Raw genomic sequence first — 16,662 nt, 5'->3', positions numbered from 1 at the left:
ATTGATTTTAGAGAGAGGAAAGGAGAGTGAGAGAGGTAGAAACATCGACAAGAGATCCACTAACTGCCTCTTCCATGCCCCCCACTGGGGATGGGGCCCACAACCTGGGCATGTGCCCAGACCAGGAATCTAACCGGTGACCTCTTGGTGCATGGGTCAACGCTCAACCACTGAGCCACACCAGCCAGGCGCATTTGTTTTAATTTATATTTTCCTGATTAATCATGGGATTAACATTTTGATATTGTTATTTGTCATTTGATTCCTTATGTAAATTGGATATACTTACCCTCGGCGATTTTTTTATTGTTGTTCGGTGGTTTTCAACTTTTTACAGATAAAGTTTTGAATTTCTGTACATAAAGTCTTGGTTGTAATGCTTTATGTAAGGTATATTGCAAATGTTTCTACAACTTGAGCCATGGTGTACTGAAGCTTTTGATTTCATTGTGATCAAGACCAGTATTAATTTCCAATGAATTTTGGATCATGTTAGTTTAGAAAGGTCTTTTCTAATCCAAGATTATAAAACTATTCTGTATTTTTTAACATTATATCTTTAAATTGGGAGTTGTGGAAGCATAGAAGGCCATTTATATTTATTGGATCTAGACACCCTATTCTTAGTTTAAAATTGACTCACAAAAATTTCTGCTAACAGAGTTTGTCTTCTCTTTATCAGCACTATTCAGGGGTGGACAGAAGTAGGTTTACGATTGTAATACAAATAATGCAATAATTAGTAAATAATACAAGAATAAACTCACAACTGTAAACCTACTCTTGCTAACATCTGTATTTCTTATTATTTTTTTCTTTTGGCATTATTTAATACTTTTTGTGTACTGGTCAACAAAAGCAGTGGTAGCAGGCAGGAATTCTTTATCTAGTACTTTTTTAGTGGGAACATTTGTAATGTTTTATCAATAGTAGATTTGCCGCCCAGCTGGTGTGGCTCTGGTTGAGCATCCACCCATGCACCAAGAGATTACCAGTCAAGTCACGGTCAGGGCACATGCCCAGGTTGCGGGCCAAATCCCCAGTGGGGGGCATGCAGGAGGTGGCCAGTCAGTGTTCTTTCATCAATGTTTTTATTGTTTTCCCTCTTCCTTCCTCTTTCTAAAATCAGTAAAGAAAAAAAAAATAGTTTATTTGCCATAGATTTCGGAAGATACTTCTGATCAGGTTAAGAACTTTTTTTTCCAGTTCCTAGTTCCATGAGTATTGTTGAGTTTTATCAGGTGCTTTTATGGCATTCTGTTGAGATATCACACAGTTTTCTTCTAGTAGTGAGATAATATAATTTTATTGATAAATTAACTAATATTGAACTGTCATTGCAATCCTGAGATAGATCCTACTTGGTTTGGTTGATTTGGTTGTACTCTGTTGGAATTCAGTACTTTTACTTTTAATTCAGTCTATGTTCCAAAGATAAAGCAGCCTGTGGGTTTTATTTTTGTAGGTTTCTTCTCTAGTTTTGTTGTAAGGATTCTGCTAGCCTCATGGATTGAGTTGGGAACTTTTGCTCACTTTTTTGGGGTATATTCTAGAAAAGTTTGCATCTTTTTCCCTAAGATTTGTCTGAACTTGACCATTGAACCATACAGTAAACGTTTGTCTGAGTCTGTTAGGTTTTTTTTTCTCTTAACTCTTTTTTCCCCCAAAAAATTCTTTAATAGTTATAGATTATTCAATTTTGGATATCACCATTTTTATCTTAAGTAGTTTTTATATCTTTAGTACTCTGTCTCATGATATTTAGATCAATAATGCTAAGTTGTAAACATTTGCATGCAGAACTAAACCCTATTTCTAGTGAGAAGTAAGTGTATTTGTAGTGGGAAAAAATTATGTGTTAGGCATGTAGATAACATCTCAGAATTCCAAGCGTGCCATTGTACTTGTTGTGTATTGAGTTCCTATTTATTTATTTATTTATTTATTCATTTGTAATAGCTTTATAGAAATATTCACATACCATACAATCTACGCATTTCAAGTATACAGTTCAGTTGTTTTGAATATATTCAGAGTTGTTTTGAATATATATATATGACCGTAACTATTACTACAGTCAATTTGATAATATTTTCATTACCCTCCCCACAAAAAAATAACTCTATGTGTATTTTAAGCTATTCCTAAGATGCACCTTCACCTTGTTCCCTTCCTAGGCAACCACTAATCTACTTCCTATCTCTATGGATTTATTTATTTCCCTGTTCTGGACATTTTATATGAATAGAAATATATATATGGTATGTGGTCTTTTGTGACTGGCTTCTTTCTCTTAGTATGTTTTTTCAAAGTTTATTCATGTTGTAACTTATCAATAACTTCCTTTTTATGGCTGAATAATACCACATTTGGTTTTTCCATTAGTCACTTGGTGGACATTTGGATTGCTTCCACCTTTAGGCTATTATGAATAATGCTGCTATGAACATTTGTGTACAGGTTTTTGTGAAGACATGGTTACATTTTATCTTGGATATATATCTAGGAAAGGAATTTATGGTCGTACAGTAACTTCTTGAGGAACTGCCAAATTTTTTTCCAAAGTGGCTGCACCATTTTACACTACTACTAGCAGTATGTGAGAGTTCTGGTTTCTCTACATTCTTACTAGCATTTGAATTACTTTGAGAGCCATTAGAACAAGAGTTGACCTTCTTTACTTTTTCAGTCTAATTATAGTATCCTTTAAAATTTGCATTTTTAAAAAACTGCTTTTTAAGCAAATTCATTGGAAAATATACCAAAGAAGTCTACCTGAGCTGTATTGTTTGGATTTTTCAGAGAAAATGACTTTGAACTGATATCTGAACTTGTTAATCTTGGGAAGATAGTATGTGTGGTACGGGAAATGGGAGAAGAGGGGAGACTCTTCTAGGCAGAAGAACAGTATGTACAAAAGTCCTGCCTGTAAGAGGTGAAGGTAGAACAGGTTATATTTGAGTAATTCAAAGAAGGTTGTTGTATTTAAAACACAAAGAATGAGCATGAATGGCCAAAAGTAGTGGGAAGTCATTCAAAAGTTACAAATAGGAAAGATAAATATTATGTACATTTTATAAAAGCCATTCTGGTAACAGTATATAAAACAGATTAGAGAGACCTCTGTTTCAGCAAGTATACTTAAGTGGCTATTGAAGTAATCCAGGCAAAAGGTACTTTGGACCAGGATTATGGCAGTAGATTTAGAGAGACTGGATAGATCTGGGAGATAGGTGATAAAATTGACATAAATGTCTCAAATTAACTGACTTCTTTTGACTATGATTAAATTATGTAACAGTTTTAAAAGTACTCATAGCTCCCGGTAATCAGTAATACACTACTACATAATCTTTGTGATTTGTAATATTTTTGCTGCTACCGCATTTTTTATGTGAATTTAAGAATAATGACAAGACATACATAAACTTTTGGGCGAATGGCCAACTGGAGGAATATTGTAATTCTTCAGAAGACTAAAATTGTAGGAAATTATTAAATATTTAATATATTTTCATTTATGTATCCTAAGGTATTATCTCTTCATGTAATAGAAACTTAATGAGTTAATTGAGGTGTGGAGAGTAAGTTCAAAGAAGTCTCAGCAATTACATATTCTTTCTTATAGTTTCAGATAATCTATGTAAACCAAGAATTTGGAAATATTTAATAAAGAAGAATTTATTAAATGAAAATGTATGGCATTATAGACATATCTCAAATACTTTAAGTAATATTATTTAATAGTTCTTTATCTCCTTTAATTTTAGGAAACCAAGTATCTTTTACCAACTTTGGAAAAAGAATTATTCTTGGCAGAGCACAGTGACCTTGAAGAAGGTGGTCTAGACCTAACTGTGTCATTAAAACCAGTTAGTTTCTATATATCAGACAAAAAAGAAATGCTTCAGCAGTGTTTCTGTATCATAGGAGAGAAGAAGTTGCAGAAAATGCTTCCCGATGTGTTAAAGGTACGTCATTCCATACATTATCAGACTATACACATAGGTAGAAATATTCAAAATCTTTTTTTTGTAGTAGTCAGTTTACTTAATGCAAATTATAATGGGGTGTTTTCAACTAAAACAAGCTACTTAACATATAAAAAGGGATTTGGAGAACCATAAATGGCTTTGTATATGAAAATTTTGCCAAGAAAAAAAATGGAGGAATTTACTGTGCTTAGGTAAGAAATTCATTGACCTGGAATAATTCTGTTAAATGCAGGCAGTGTTAGTAATGAAATTAGAGGTATAATGATTCTTTCTGATACTTTAAGAAATAATATACTGCTGTGTAACAATGAACAACAGTGTTTGGTCTGCTGCTGTTTGGCTCAGCGATTAGAGTGTCAGGGGTCTCGGGTTCCATTGACAGGGTCATGTTCCTGGGTTGCATGTTTGATCCCTGACCCTGAATGGGGTCGTGCAGGAGGCAAGCCCAGTCAATGTATCTCTCTCATATTAGTGTCTCTCTCCCTCCCTCCCTTCTAGTCTCTGTAAAAATCAATGTAAAAAGTCCTCAGGTGAGGATTTAAAAACAACAACAACGTTTGGCAGTGGCTTATATTTTATTAAATTTACAAATGTTTTTACATATTTATTTCTGAAAATTATTCAGGGAAATAAATGGTGTTCTAATTTTAGAGTTGTTTAAATAGGGCTTGTACAAGTTAGGCCTAAAATCAGGACTTAAATATTTAAACCTTTAGAGGAACTACCTAACATAAAGATGCTATTGAGAATGTCTGGGCTCCTGACTTACTCTTTAGTTTGTTCTTTCATGATAAACATGACTATAAATTCTCATCAAGACTTATTAATTTTAATGTTTACTTGTTAACTGACAGTTTTTCAAGATTTCATCCCATGAATAGATGTATGTGGCTTTTAATTCGTTTTACTGTAAGATTTAGGTAATGGGACTTTTTGTGTGATTGTTGTTTTCTAGTTTACATTGGCACTATATTACATAGATGCATTTTTTTAAAATGTCATTTTCCTTAGAACTGTTCAATAGAAGAAATTAAAAAACTATGCCAAGAACAGTTAGAGCTCCTGTCTGAAAAAAACATCTTGAAGATTCTTGAGGGTAAGAATACATATATCTACATTTTGATAACTTTTTAATTGATACTATATTGAGAATAAATCCTGATGTATTATTTTTCTTATGAATATTTAATTTGAAAAGTACTTTTACTGTACAGAGAAATATAGTTTATATATCAGAATAGCACTTCAAGAATGGACTTTTTGATGTATATATGGTTTTTCCATCTCAGGAGTGTAGGTAAGAGCCTAAGTTTGTACACGAGAATAAAATGAAATTTAAAATGTTTAGCCAAAATTTTACAAAATTAATTTTTGGGAAAGCAAAGACTTCTACGATAATTTCTTATTTTCTGCTTTATGTTCTCATTGCTCTTAGTTACCTATGAATTTATAAAATTCTTTAATCTGCATCATGTTTAAAGGTGACACTTTTTATGCAGTGATTAAAATTAACTTCTTATGACATTTTATAAGCATGCTTTCAATCATGTGTCATGTGTAAGGTGACAATGGCGGGGACTCGGATATGGAAGAGGAGGCAGATGATGGCTCTAAGAAGGCATCGGATGTAGTCAGTCAGTAAGTTAAAAACTTTTTATTTTCACTTCAGAATTTTTTTGTTATTCCTTTGGTGATTTGTTACCTGAAGAATGATTATTTTTCTGTGTATTTATATAAAGTTCAACTGTGTAGATAGATTGATTTACTTGTAATGATTGGTTCTTTTGGTATATTTAAGGATGAAGTGTATTACTCATAGAATTACCGTGATTTTCTTAAACTGCTACTCAAGATACAGGATATCAGCAATGCCAATTTGAAGCAGAATCACATCTCTCATTTGGAATTTAATGTAGTACTACTGATACCCACTGTTTATTAAGTGCTTACTCTACTAGACATCATGTTAGTTGCTTAGAACACTTTATTTCACTGAATTCTTCTACATTCTTATTAATGTTAGGTGATAATAGCCTCTTTTCACAGATATATTAATAATGTGGTTTATTTTATGTAGGTATATATAATTTGATTATTATTATATATAAACCCTAAAGTTTTGGGATGCTGACTAATCAATAAATAACATGCTAGTTTTTTTTCTAGATGAGTCTGCTCTGCCAATACTTATTTTAGCATCCGTTGATGATTTTTTACTAAAACAATTTTTTGTTAGTTGCCAAAGACTGACTTGTAGCTCTCTTTGCAAAGGTGGTAGCATAAATAAGAGATTACCAGAGGCAGTAGTACAAGTAGTACATAGTTAACCAGAAATCTTGAAAGGATTTTTTCATCTCTAATAGAATGCTATAGGGCAGGTATCACCAAAAAAGGACAATTTCATTTGATGTTATAACTTCTAGCCTCCAGAACTGTGAGAAATACACTTCTGATGTTTAAGCCAGATAGTCTGTGGCAGCCCTACCAAACTAATTTTTATACACACACGCGCACACACATATTTCTTGGTGAAATTTCCCACTGAAACTTTTTAATCTAGAAAAACTTCAGACTTACATGAAAGTTGAAAGGATAATATAATGGACGTCCATATACCCTCCACCTAGATTCAGCAGTGTTAACATTTTCCATTTTTGCTTTCTGTCTTTATATATTTATCTTTTTTTTCCTGAGAGCCATTAGTACTAGTTTGCTAGGACTGCTGTAGCAAAATACCACAGACTGGCTGGCTTAAACAACAGACATTTACTTTCTCACAGTTTTTAGAAGTTCAAGATTAAGGTCCTTGCATGGCTGCTTTCTTTTGAAGCCTCTCTCTTTGGCTTGCAGACAGCCATCTTCTTACTTCCTCTTCATATGGTGGTCCTTCTATGTTTGTGCACCCCTGGTATCTCTCCCTGTGTCCCAATCTCTTATAAGGACACCAGTCAGATTGGATTAGGACCCACCATAATGTGTCATTTTAGTTTAATTACCTCTAAAGTGTGTATTTCCAAAACAGTCACCTTCTGAGGTACTAAGGTTAGAGCGTCGGCATGAATTTTGTGGTGGGGGAAATACAGTTCAGCCATAATTCATTTAAAAATAAGTTGTAGAAGTCATAACATTTCGTGCCTAAACAATTTAGTTTGCACTTCCTAAAAATAAGGACAATCTCCCACATAGCCACAATACTGTCATCACTCATAAAATAAACAGCAGTTCAAATAATGTCATCTAATATATAACCATATAAAATTTTCCTTATTACTAAAAAACTATTTTATGGTATATTTATTTATTTAATTAACTGGTTGATTCTGATTCAGGATCCATTTAGAGTTCATGTGTTCCATTTGACTGTTAATATCACAAGTTGGGTTTAAAGGAAAGATTTAGATATAAGAGGTAAAAACTTTGTGATTAGTGCAGGAACTTAGTTCACATCTTAAAGGAATCAGAAAAATAACAAACCAAAAGAAAGTTTAATGTAAACATTAAAACTAAAGAAATAGAAAACAAAAAAAAAAAGGGAAAGTAAATCCATAAACTTGGTCTTTGTGAAGATAAACTCCTTTTGTATCTAGTTAAGGCAGTGATTTTCAACCGGTGTGCCACAAGAATTTTTAAAACATGCGGTACCTGATTAGTCAGGGGCACAGACCTCTTTTCCCTTAAACTGTAAAATAAAAATATTGCAACACCCAATACAACAATAACTATCCAGTGTGAATGAATCAGAATTACATTTTTTTTCAGATCTGCAAAAAATATAATATATTTTTTGGTGTGCTGCAGAATTTTAGTAATTAGTTTAGGTGTGTCATGAGATTAAAAGGGTTGAAAATCGGACTTCCGGTCAAGATGGCGGGTAGGTAAACGCAGTATCGCGTCCTCCCACAACCACATCAAAGTTACAACTAAACTACAGAACAACCATCATTCAAAACCGCCTGAAATCAAGCTGAATGGAAGTCCTACAACTATAGAATTAAAGCAGCAGCCACATCCAGATTGGTAGGAGGGGCGGAGGAGCGAGGCTGGTCCCTCACCCACGTGTGGCGGATAAAAATCAGGAGGACACCTCGGCTAGGAAGGTCATTCCTGAGGACTGACGGGTCCCTGTCCCAAACCAGGTGCTTCGCTCAGGGTTCCAGTGCCAGGAAGAGAAGTCCCCATAACTTCTGGCTGGAAAAACCAGCAGGAACTGAGGCTCAGGGAAGCTGAAGCGGCTGGAGCCCCAGGCAGCTCCTTAAAGGGCCCGCGCACAGACTTACCGGACTCTCTCCCTCTAAGCTTGGAGGGGAGGCAGCTCCAGGGGCACCAGAGACACACAGGGAAGAACTGAGCTGTGTGGCACTGGAGCGAGGGCTGGAGAGGGGGCTTTCTCCGGGACAAACGTGCTGTCAGAGGCCTTTGTTCCTTTGGTGAGCCCTTCCCTGGGGCGGCAGACAGTCGCCATATCTGGGACTCCAGCAACCTGGCTCACACTGGTAGCCCCGCCCTGGTGACTCCCTGAGGCCCCGCCCCACCCAACTTTCAGGCCCACCCAAGCTGTTGCCACTTGTTTAACCATAGGATTGGCCTGTCTTGGATCCTGCTTCAGGTTTTTCCTAAATTCTTTCAAATGAGCAGCATCTGGTTTCAGCTAGCCCCATACTGCTTGTTAAGTAATACATAGAAACAAACACAGGGAGGCAGCCAAAATGAGGAGACAAAGAAACAGGTCCCAAATGAAAGAACAGAACAAAACCCCAAGAAAAGAACTAAGCGAAATAGAGATAAGCAACCTAACAGATATTGAGTTCAAAATACTGCTTATAAGGATACTCAATGAACTCAGTGAGGGCCTCAAGAGCATAAAAAAGGACCAGTCAGAAATTATGGATGCACAGTCAGAATTGAAGGAGGCATTAACTGAAATAAGAATAATTTACACAGATTCAATAGTAGAGTACGTAAATCCAAGAAGCAAACCATCGATTTGGAATATAAGGAAGCAAAAAACGCCCAGTCAGAACAGCAGAAAGAAAAAAGAATCCAAAAATTGAGGATAGTGTAAGGAGCCTCTGGGACAACTTCAAGGGTGCCAACATTCACATCTTGGGGGTGCCAGAAGGAGAAGAGGGAGAACAAGAAATTGAAAACCTTTTGAAACAATAATGGCAGAAAACTTTCCTAACTTGGTGAAGGAAACAGACATTACCACCAGACAGTTAGTATATGAAATGTGAAGGGTCTTTTTGAAGAAAAAGATAAAATATATGAACAAACAAAATGGCAATGAATACATATCTATCAACAATGGAATCTACAAACAAAGTGAACAGGTAGAACAGAAAGGTTCTCATAGACACAGAGAACATTTTGTTGGTTGCCAGATGGGAGGGGGGTTGGGGGAATGGGTGAAAAAGGTGTAGGGATTAAGAAGTACAAATTCATTGCTAGACTGACAAACCTCAAAGGGAAAGGGGTTGGGGGGGTGGGAAGAAATAAACCAAAGAACTTATATGCATAACCAATGGACACAGACAATAGTGTGGGAAAAGGCGGGAGGGGGGTGGGAGTGAGGAGGAGGGGGTCAGTGGGGGAAAAATGTGGAACATCTGTAATACATTTTACATTCAACAATAAAGTTTTTAAAAAAAGATATTAAATTAAAAAAATAAATAAAAGGGTTGAAAATCACTGAGTTAAGGAAATAAGTGGAGAGCAACTTAATTGAGATCAGGAAGGAAGAAGGAAACGTGTGAGTTTAAAAGCATAATGAGAATCCACAGGCAGGTAACCAAACCTGAGACCAGGAAATGGATGATTTTCTATCAAAATACAAATCAACCAAATTGACCGCTCCCCAAAATGGATAACTTGAAGCAGTTAACAGAAGAAATTGGAAAGTTAAGTAAAGATCTATTGAAAAACCACCATAACAAGATGGATTCACAATTCAATTATTACTTACATGAGTTAGTACATTTAATGTGTTTACAGTTAATAAAACATTCAATACATGCCACCTGTTATTATTTTCAAACAAATTATTTAAATTAGTCCAGATCCTTAGGATGAAAAGGACTTCAATTTACTTTTTGATTTCTGTATAGCTTTAATACCTCAAATTTCATAAATAGTGCTACAAAGGTAAGGTGTATGGGAGATTATAGGCCATGTTGTGAATATAGATGTGAAAATTGGGGTTCATGCTCTCATAAAAGAAATGCCATAGATCTCAGAGAGCCTTGCACCATGTGAGGATACAAAGAGAAATCTACAGCCTGGAAGATAGCTTTCACCTGAACACATTGACACACTGCTTTCAGACTTCATCCTCCAGAACTAAGTTTCTGTTGTTCATAAGCTGCCCAGTCTTACTCCCCAGTGGACGAAGACACTATGTCTTCTGCAAAGAGGGACAGTTTTATTTTTTCCTTTTCTTAAAAAGAAAACCACAGCCACAATTTGACATCACTTCTGCTAATGCCTGTGATACGAACCGTGATTTAATACCTGATATAATTGGGGTTTTGATCTTCACCAGAAATGTAATCTTCATCAATCTGTCTGGAGTTTTCTTGTCGAAAACTATTAAGATAATCTGTCATATGCGCCCTGTGCATTATCATCACCACCCCCTACCACCACAAACCCCAGAAGGAAGAAGGTTAAAACTTCATGCTAAAACCCTTGCTATTTCCAAACCCCTAAAGGCCTAAAAATAATCCTTTCTTCCCTTTTGCTAATAGCTCCCTTGCCCCACCTTCCTATAAAAACCTTCCCTTTTGTACAACCCCTTGGAGCCCCTTCTGCTTGCTAAATGGGATTCTGCCTGAGTCATAACTCACTTAATAAAGCCAATTAGATTTTCAAATTTATTTGATTTAATTTTGGTTTTTGATACTTTCTAATCTATATGCCTTTAATTTATTATTATTGACCTGTTAGGACTTCAGTGCATTGTTGAATGGGAGTGGTAAGAGTAGTATTCTTGTTTATTCCTATCTTAGAAAGAAAGGATTTGGCCTTTGACAATTAAGTATGCCATTACCTATATGCTTATTTATTTATTTATTTTTAATCCTCACCCAAGGACATTTTTGCATTTTTCTTCAGAGAGAGCAGGAGGGAGAAAGAGAGAGAGAGAGACATCAATGTGAGAGAGACACATCAAGTGGTTGCCACCAACATGACCCAACCAGGGCCGGGGACAAACTGCAACCAAGGTACGTGCCCTTAGCGGGACCCGAACCTGGGACTCTCCGGTCCACAAGCTAACGCTCTAACCACTGAGCAAAGCCAACCAGGGCTGCTTTTGTTTCTTAAAACTTATTTTATTCTTTTATTTATAACTTATTGGATTGGATAATTAGTTTAGTTTAATTATTTGTAGATTAGTAATATATATTTAATGCTAAAATTTTTTTCTGAGTATTTTAGCTATAGCCCATAAAACTGGTTATTTATTGTTAGTTTTTAGTTTATAATTGCTCTTTAAACTAAAAGCTGTTAAGTTTTAAACTATGTAGATAGTGAGATTATCCAACCTCTATCTGTTCATTGTAGTATACTGCTCCAAAATCAGGATAATTCCCGAACTTTGCATTGAGGACTTAATTGATGTTTTATGACCAAACCTATCAATTTATATGAATATTCAACAGGAGTTATAATCTGTGTTTTCAGAATATGGTCTATGTTAGTTAATTAATTTAGGTCCTCAATATTCTTTTAGATTTATCACAAGATGGATGAGAGATATGAAATCAGGTTCCTCCTATTCATGCCCTAGTCCCATTCAGGACTCCAGCCTCATGACCTATTTACCTCCCAAAGGCCCACCTACTAATACCATCACCTTTGAGGGTTAGGATTTCAGTATATGAACTTTGTGGGAAATACAAACATTCAGAACATGACACATAATCGTCTGTGTAGCAAAACAATCTCAAGAATCTACAAAAAAAAAACACACACACAAGACTTCTAGAACATATATATGGTAGAGCAACGACCTTCCCACAGAGATGTCCTTGTCCTGATATCCAGAACTTAAGAATATGATAACTTAACATGGAAAAAGGGACTTTGCTGATGTGATTAAATCAAGGATGTTGAGACAGGAAGATTATCCTGGATTATCCAGATGGGACCAGGATAATCACAAGAATCCTTATAAGAGGGAGATAAAAAGGATAAAGGCAGAAAGAGATGGAAGTAGAGGTTGAAGTGATGTGCTTTGAAGATGGAGAAAGGAATTATAAGCCAAGGAATATATGTGGCCTCTTAGAAGTTGGAAAAGATAAGGATATGGATTCTCAAAGCCTCCAGAAGGACATATGTCTTGATTCTCATACCCTCAGACTTATTTTGGACTACTCTCCTCCAGAACTGTAAGAGAATAAATTCATGTTTTAAGTCACTGAATTTGTGGTAATTTGTTACACTGGCAATAGAAAACTAATGCAAGGTACTTGATTAAAACCTAGAAATAAATCAGAGTTACAGATAGGTTGTGTAGAGCCATCAGGTTGTTTTGTTTAATCTAAACATTTGTAAATTTTTCAAATGGTTCCTAACATTTAAAAATCAAATGATGGCACATCAAAATCTGGATTTCCGAGTTGCTTGAAAAATCAGATCAAGCAGTTTTTCCTGGGAGAGCAAAAAATTAGTTGGAGGTGAGTATAGCTACTCTTTGTATGGCATATATGTTTCAGTTTGCTACCTAGTACTTCATTTGTCTGAATGTTTAATGTAAATAAAGGTCTATGCAGTGAGGTTTATTTTCTTATAAACCATTAAAGATTTTAAGATATAGAACTACACACAAATGTTTATGCATAAGTAAAAATTATTTTTAAATTATTTATATAGTTTTACATTATCTTCTCACATTGCCAGCTATATATGTTTGTTGTATTGATCTTCTGTCAGCTTTCAAATGTATCTTTTTCTTCCCAAACTCTTTTGATCTCTACTGCTGTTTAAAATATTATTTGCTTGCCCTGGCCAGTTTGGTTCTGCAGTAGAGCATCTGCCTGCAGACCAATGATCTCGTGTTTGATTCCGGACAAGGGCACGTACCTCAGTTGTAGTTCGTCCCCAGCCCTAGTTGGGGTCGTGCAGGAGGCAACCAGTAGATGTGTCCCTCTTACATCGTTGTTTCGCGCTCTCTCTCTCTCTCTCTCTGTCTCTCCCTCCCTCCCTCCCACTCTATCTGAAGATAAATAGAAAATATTCTCAGGTGAGGATTAAAAATTAATAATAAAAATAAATAAATGAAAGGTTATTTGCTTACTGTTATTTTATGTTGTAATAGTTGTTTACTATTTAAAATAACAAGAAAGCAATAGTTGTAATAAATTTTTGACAGTAATCTGCTTTGAAACTTGACATTGAATATTAACATAACAGTTTTTATAGGAATGATATTTAGGAACTGTGAAGATATAATATCCATAGTTTCTAAATACTTTCATCTTAAAAATGTTAAGGGATGGGATTGTCACTTTAATTCACCTTAAGTAAGCAAATGTCTTGAGTTCCCAAAACAATATATAGATATTCTAAAATATTTAGCATCCATGATTTTGTAGTATTTTAAAACTGTTAGGTACTGTGACAGGATTTGCAAATGTTACAGGTTACAGCAGTTGCTTAATAAAAATAAAAATTTTAAGTAAATAAGGTATATGGAGCCCTGGGATTAGGTTGCTATCTCCATTTGTAGGTGTGCTGGAACAGAAGCTTTAGTGTAGCTAAAATAGGACTAAAAATGAGAACAGGTATTAGCTTGGCCTATAATGTGAGGTGATGATGCTCTAAGGAATATGTGTGTAATGAAATTTAAGTCTTGAATAGCACAATAAAATAATCAGGATTGAGGTTTTATGTATAAAGAATAAAAATACAAACACTTTAGGGAAATCTTAGCAATATTTTAGAATTGCTCTAATAACTTTTTATGAATTTTAAATTAATACACTTTTAATAAGTGATACTGAGAGAGATGTCAGTAGAAATGAAACTTTATTTCCCAACAGATAATGAGCAATGTTGAAATAATATCACAGTTCTAGAAGATAAAGAAATTTTAAAAACTGTGTTCTCACTGCAAAGTAGGTTCTCTGTGAGTGTCCTGGAACTGTTGTTCCTGGTCACTCCTACTTTCTTAGCAGAGGGTGGATATATTCTAAAATAGTTACTCAATTCCAATTTTGGATGATTAACTTTTTAAAAAATAAGATATTCTTGAATAGGTCTTAGAGATTTCTAACACATAAATTGAACCATTTTATGTTCACTCAAATATCCAAATAGAATTAGCAGGGAATTGTTTTGTAAAGTGAATAATTTTTTGGTAGGAATTATTTCTAAGTCTCCATTTAATTATCTGTTTTCAAATATGAAATGTCAGCATTTGTTTAAAATAGCTTGCATGTGGATTCTTAAAATATAAGTGAAAAGAATAAGTTGGTGTCATTTAGAACAAGTTACTACTTACAATGGGCTAGTTTTTAGTTACAGTATACTAGATTTTAATACATTGTAATAGTTACATTTTTTAAATGGTCTACAAGTTATTCCATCTTTAAATGTGTAGCTTCCTGTTTACTGCTGTTATAGTCAGTTTAGGCACTTTAGAGATGTTAAAATGAAGGTAGAGATGTTAAAATGAAGGAACAGTATAGTTGTCCCTCCTTGCATTAAAATGTTTATTCTTGAAAATAATGGGCTATTCCTGTGGCTGATTGAGAGCAACAACTAGAATTTGGGTTTATGACCACTGTTCTGTTGCTGAACCCTAGCAGTGTTATGTGGTAGAGCCCTGAGGCTTTTTGTTACTTTATTTACAAACCAGTGATTAACAGCTGCATTAGTTTTCCTATTGAGCTATCATGCTACTTTTTGTTTTTAATAAGGATAAAACATCCATGTCCTCTTTGATAAATTAGAGCTGCCCAGTGGGTTCAGCTCAGCTGTTACAAAGTACTGTGAATTTGATTTGTTTCAACAAGTAACATATATTACTTGACTATATAAGTATAAGTAACTTTTAAAGGGGTGATGGCATTCAGCCAAATGCTAAACTCTCAGTAAGTGTCAATAAAACTGAATTCTGAAATAAAAGAGCCCTCCACAAACTGCTGTTATTAAGCTTCAATGGAATAAAGTATTCAAATAAAATTTAGTACACTCTGGAAAATGGATTAATGAGTAGCATAAATTAAGTGAGCATTTTCATCAATGGATACAAAAAGAAGCCTCAGGCAGACCCAAGTCCTGGGCTTGCTGGTCATGAGACACTACAGAAATTGACCTGTGATTCACCCAACTCTCATAACCCACTCTGGAATTTATGGTGTTTTGTACCAGTTACTTGTTTGTTTAACTCTATTATGGAACTTTTAAGTGTATAGTGAACCCTTGCATATCTATCACCTACTGTTTCCCTTCTCATATTCCATCCTCCCATCTTCTCCCAACTTGACAACTTTGAAGCAAATCTTGACCTAGTTACTTTAAACGCTAAGCAGATAGGCACCACTTCAGAATCTCTAGAACATTCCTTAGAATGAGAGGGAGTGAGCTTCTCAAGTTTTAGATGGGAACTTCATATGACCTGCAACTGTGTTCCCCATGCGGGAACTTTGAGGGACTTAGGAAGCATTGTTTTGTTATTGTACTCACACACACACACGTTTGTATTCTTTATATTATAAAAACCTAATTTTGAGACTTGTCATTTTTTTGTCATTTTACTGCTGCTCGAGCACTGGGTTAGATTAGCTGTATTTTTCCTTTTTTTTTTTTTCTAGTCTCTCATTACTGTTTTAAAAATTTAAGTTTTTCTTAATCACTTACGTAGCTTATTATATTAATTACCCTTTCTATTTCATTTGAAAAATTAATTCACTGATGTTTACAGTGCACTAAACTTGTTAATGACTGTTTTCTAATAACTCCTGTGTACTTCTCCCACCATTTGAATGGTTTGCTTACCAGGAGTCACGCATGTTTGTTTCCAATTCCATTATCTTAGTTGCATAATTTAGTTAAATGTATAAACAGATGAATTATTGGTATGAAAAGAGTAGTTAAATTGAATGCTTTGGACAAATTCAGAGGAGTTGCTAAAAAGTTGTCAGTTAGCTGTGGGATTACAACAATAAAATTTGTGGGACTTTGTATAAATATAAAGGTTTACTTTTTTGAACTCAGAGTTCTGAAACTTAAATAAACCAAAACTAGAAATAGTTTATGTGAGTAGATTGAGATTGAACTCTTTGCCATGGATTCATATTAATGGTAAGGCTGTGGCCTTAGATCAAAAGACTGGTAAATGAAGGTACATTTCTGTTCCATGTTAACCTAAAATGCTTAACCTATACATGTAACTTTTAAAAGTATTTCCCTTCGTTAATCAACAAATTTTTTCTCAGGTAAATGACATTATCTGTCTTCAATAAAAGGGATATCACTATTTTTTTCTTTTTATTATGAAAAGTGTCGAGTGTATAGATAAATAGAATTATATACTGAAACCTTGATATACCTATCACCTTGACCTAACCATTACTACAATATTTTTTATCTGCTTCTTCTATTTTCTTAAACTATTATAAAGTGAACTGTAGATATTTTAATTCTAAATATTTATTTTAGAATT

General features: G+C 34.6%; 1 protein-coding gene across 3 annotated transcripts in view; it reads left to right on the top strand.

Annotated features, from left to right (window-relative positions):
* The window catches only part of CAAP1 (caspase activity and apoptosis inhibitor 1), a 68,243-nt gene that overhangs the window by 1,767 nt on the left and 49,814 nt on the right, over window positions 1-16,662 (top strand). For all 3 annotated transcript variants that reach the window (XR_004959524.1, XM_036261876.1, XM_036261875.1), the window contains exons 2-4: window positions 3,771-3,971; window positions 5,007-5,091; window positions 5,558-5,633. Coding sequence is in view for 2 of the 3 variants with exons in the window: in XM_036261876.1 (XP_036117769.1) it covers window positions 3,771-3,971; window positions 5,007-5,091; window positions 5,558-5,633 (362 nt within the window). In the remaining variant the exon portion in view is untranslated. The remainder of the gene's footprint in view (window positions 1-3,770; window positions 3,972-5,006; window positions 5,092-5,557; window positions 5,634-16,662) is intronic.

Source organism: Molossus molossus, unplaced genomic scaffold, assembly GCF_014108415.1.
Source record: "Molossus molossus isolate mMolMol1 unplaced genomic scaffold, mMolMol1.p scaffold_m16_p_14, whole genome shotgun sequence".
In the NCBI taxonomy this organism is placed as follows: Eukaryota; Metazoa; Chordata; class Mammalia; order Chiroptera; family Molossidae; genus Molossus; species Molossus molossus.
Note: the sequence above shows the minus strand (reverse complement) of the source record. Positions and strands in the feature narration are given on the sequence as shown.